The sequence below is a fragment of the Chlorella variabilis genome (assembly GCF_000147415.1).
Source record: "Chlorella variabilis unplaced genomic scaffold CHLNCscaffold_29, whole genome shotgun sequence".
Classification (NCBI taxonomy): Eukaryota; Viridiplantae; Chlorophyta; class Trebouxiophyceae; order Chlorellales; family Chlorellaceae; genus Chlorella; species Chlorella variabilis.
Window position 1 is genome coordinate 192,399 of NW_005435059.1, and position 3,142 is coordinate 195,540.

Genomic DNA, 3,142 nt, shown 5'->3' on the forward strand with positions numbered 1-3,142 from the left:
ACCACGCGAAGGACAACGCGACAAAGCCATAGCTGAGACGTACCTGGAGCTGCCGCTCGTGCACCACAAGGAGCGCGTCCCGCCAGCTGGACTAGGTCAGCGGATCCAGGTGGTGCTGGGCACACACAGGCCTGCACTGGGCACAATCGTTGCAAAGGTAGGCTCATGCGCGCTGCTGCGCTCAGCCATTGCCCCTACGCCTTGGCCAGCAATGCAGCTGGCATCCCCTCCTGCGCACCAGCTCCTGCTGCGTCATGCCAACCAGCTGCTGCCCCCTCACCTGCTACCCAGAGCGGCGATGGGTGGACGTGCGAGCTGGAGGGCCAGAAGATCCGTCACAACTTCAAAGGCGCCTACCTGCATGCAATGGGGCAGCCAGCTGATGGGAAGACGCTGCAGCTGTCAGAGGCGGTGGAGCTTGTTACCGGCCTGCCCCTGAAAGAGGTGTATGACTGGCTGTCTGATCACCAGCTCAACCAGGCCGCACCTGTGGATCTGCGCCGAGTGAAGCCCGACTCGGCGCTGCTGGAAGAGGTGTTCCTCGGCACGCGTCCTGTGCAAGGGCTTGCTGATGCTGAGGTGCGGGCTCTACACTATGCAGTTCCAGGTGCGCCTCCTTGTCCAGGGCTGTGGGGGCCGGAGGACAACAAGCTGTACCAGTGTCTCTTACTCTCCCCGCCATGCCCCAGCCCAAACATACCGCCACTTTCCATACCTGGATGCAGCCCTCGACGTTGCTGGGCAGCCCGGTGCTGGTGTGTCAACGGCAACGGCTGATGATGTTGGCACCATCCGGAGCGGCCTGCAGAAGAAAGCGGCGGGCAAGTGGACGCTCAAGTATGTCTGCTCCCATGCATCCAAGTGCAGCTGCCCGTACACGCTGGAGTTGCGGCATCCGGCTGGCAGCGAGGTGGTGAGCGTGTGGCAAACAGCGCCCCACCAGTTCCATGACCCCACCAGCGCCGACAGCCAGGCCCAGCTCCGCATGCACCCCCGCCTGGAGGCGATGGCCACCGTGATGATCGAGAGTGGCGCCACGCCCACGTCCATCTGCACACGGCTGAACAACATGGTGCATGATCCGGCCGACCCGCTGGGCCTCGGGGGCGGGACTACTGGGCTGCAGCACTTCAGCAGCGCCCGTGTTAGCATCATCCCGCGGCAGATCTATGTGCTGATAAAGAAGCTGCGGCGTGCTGAAGGCTTGGGCCTCACCAGCGACGTGCAGGCGATGGCGGTTCTGATTGATGAGCTGAGAAGGGAGGGCTCTGTGTTGTTCTACCAGCCCTACAAACAGGCTGGCAGGCGCAGCGGGGAGCAGCCGCTGGTGATTGTGATGCAAGTGTCCTTCCAGGCGCGCATGCTGGACCAGTTTGGGCGGCGGCTGGTGTTCATGGACGCCACGTTTGGCGTCAACAAATACGGCTACCCACTCTACGCGTTGGTGGTGAGCCTGCAGCCTAGCAGCCTAGCAGCCAGGCTGGGTTGAGTATGCAGCCACACCGGCGCGCACCAGGGCTGTAGCACCCTCACCTGATCCTGGTACTTGCAGGTGCAAGATGAGAGCGGGCGCGGGGTGCCGGTCAGCTTCATGGTGTGCAGCTCGGATACGGCGGAGGTGGTGGAGCACTTCCTGCGCACATCGATGGAAGGGGTGAGTGCCAGAGGATAGAGGGATGCGCTGGGCAGGCACCAGTCCGCTGCCAGCCCCGCTGCCTGCCCTGCTGCTGCCTCATGCTGTCACCCCCGCCTCCCAAACCACCAATGAGCAGGCACAGGCGGCAGGGGATGGCACCTTCAAGTACAAGTCTATCATGATCGACAAGTCGAAGACGGAGATTGCAGCGGTGGACCAGCTGGTGTCCACCGGGCATGCCGAAGGATACCTGCTCTGCTACTTCCACTTCCTGCAAGATTGGGAACGCTTCCTCAGCAGCGGCGACGCGGGTGTGCCTAAGGCTGAGCGGCACCGCATCATGCTGGCGCTGGCTCGCCTAGCCCACATGCAAGACCAAGCGCCGTTCAAACAAGAGGTGGGCAGCAACGCAGCGCATGGCCAGCAATCTACAACTGCTCACCCACGCACTACTTGCATGCGCCACTGCCCTGCGCCCTGCAGCTGGCCTTCTTCATCTTGAGCAACAGCCAGCAGCACCTCCCGGTGGCGCAGCGCATGCACAGCAGCTGGGTTCCGTGCGCCGAGAAGTGGGCGTGGTGGGGGCGGCTGGACGTGCTGGACCTGCAGTGCAACACAAACAACCTCGGGGAGCGCAATTTTGGCCTCATCAAGTACACCGACCTGGAGCGCAGGGCGCAGCTGACGCTGCACGAGCTGCTGCTGGCGCTGCTGACAAAGACAGTGCCCCGCAACATCCATAACCGCGCCCACATGCTGGCGGGGCGGGTGACCAGCGACCAGCAGCAGCGCGAGCAAAGGGCAGCACTGTGGGTGCAAAAGCTGGTGGAACGCGGTGCGGTGGTGCCAGCAGCGGATAGCAGCACCCCAGGGCTCACGCTGGTGCAGCAAGGAGAAGATGCGCCGCCCGTGCACTCGTGTGTGGGCGATCTCAGCTGCTCCTGCGGCTACAGTGGTGAGTGGAAAGAGCCAGGGGCGGGTCAATGCATTGCAATGTCTGCGGTACGATGCCTGCCCACCTCCCCCATCGGCTGCCCATGGCGCAGCGGAGCATGTGTGCGTCCACGTGCGGGCAGCCGCTGAGGTCGTCGGCTACACACACAAGCTGCGGCTGGAGACGGCAGCGCACCTGGTGGAGGCTGGGCTGATCCAGGTGGACGAGGGGACAGGCATCTGCACCACCTCCACGCTGGCCGACATCACCAAGGCGGTGCACTGCCGGCCGCACGAGGGTGCCTGCACCTGCCACGGACAGGCCCAGCACGGCATCTGCTGCCACCTGCTGGCTGCCGCGAAGCTGCCATTCTTTGTGGGAGCAGAGCTGCCGATGGTGGTGCAGCTGGCAACGCCAGAAGAAGCATCCGAGGTAAGTGCATGGCGGGCAGGGGGCAAGGGAGGGATCAGCAGGAGGGTTCGCAGCCGCAGCCAAGCCCCCCACCCAATGTGCTGTCATGCAGCGCATTATGATTAAGGGGCGCGTCTTCCAGCAGCCCACCAGCGAGCCGT

General features: G+C 63.8%; 1 protein-coding gene across 1 annotated transcript in view; it reads left to right on the top strand.

Annotated features, from left to right (window-relative positions):
• Positions 1-366: 366 nt before the first annotated feature.
• The window catches only part of CHLNCDRAFT_140162 (hypothetical protein), a gene marked incomplete at both ends in the record, with an annotated part of 3,106 nt that continues 330 nt past the window's right edge, over positions 367-3,142 (top strand). The window contains 6 exons of the mRNA XM_005843483.1: positions 367-607; positions 726-1,447; positions 1,553-1,654; positions 1,773-2,033; positions 2,120-2,591; positions 2,683-3,002. Coding sequence (XP_005843545.1) covers positions 367-607; positions 726-1,447; positions 1,553-1,654; positions 1,773-2,033; positions 2,120-2,591; positions 2,683-3,002 — 2,118 coding nt within the window. The remainder of the gene's footprint in view (positions 608-725; positions 1,448-1,552; positions 1,655-1,772; positions 2,034-2,119; positions 2,592-2,682; positions 3,003-3,142) is intronic.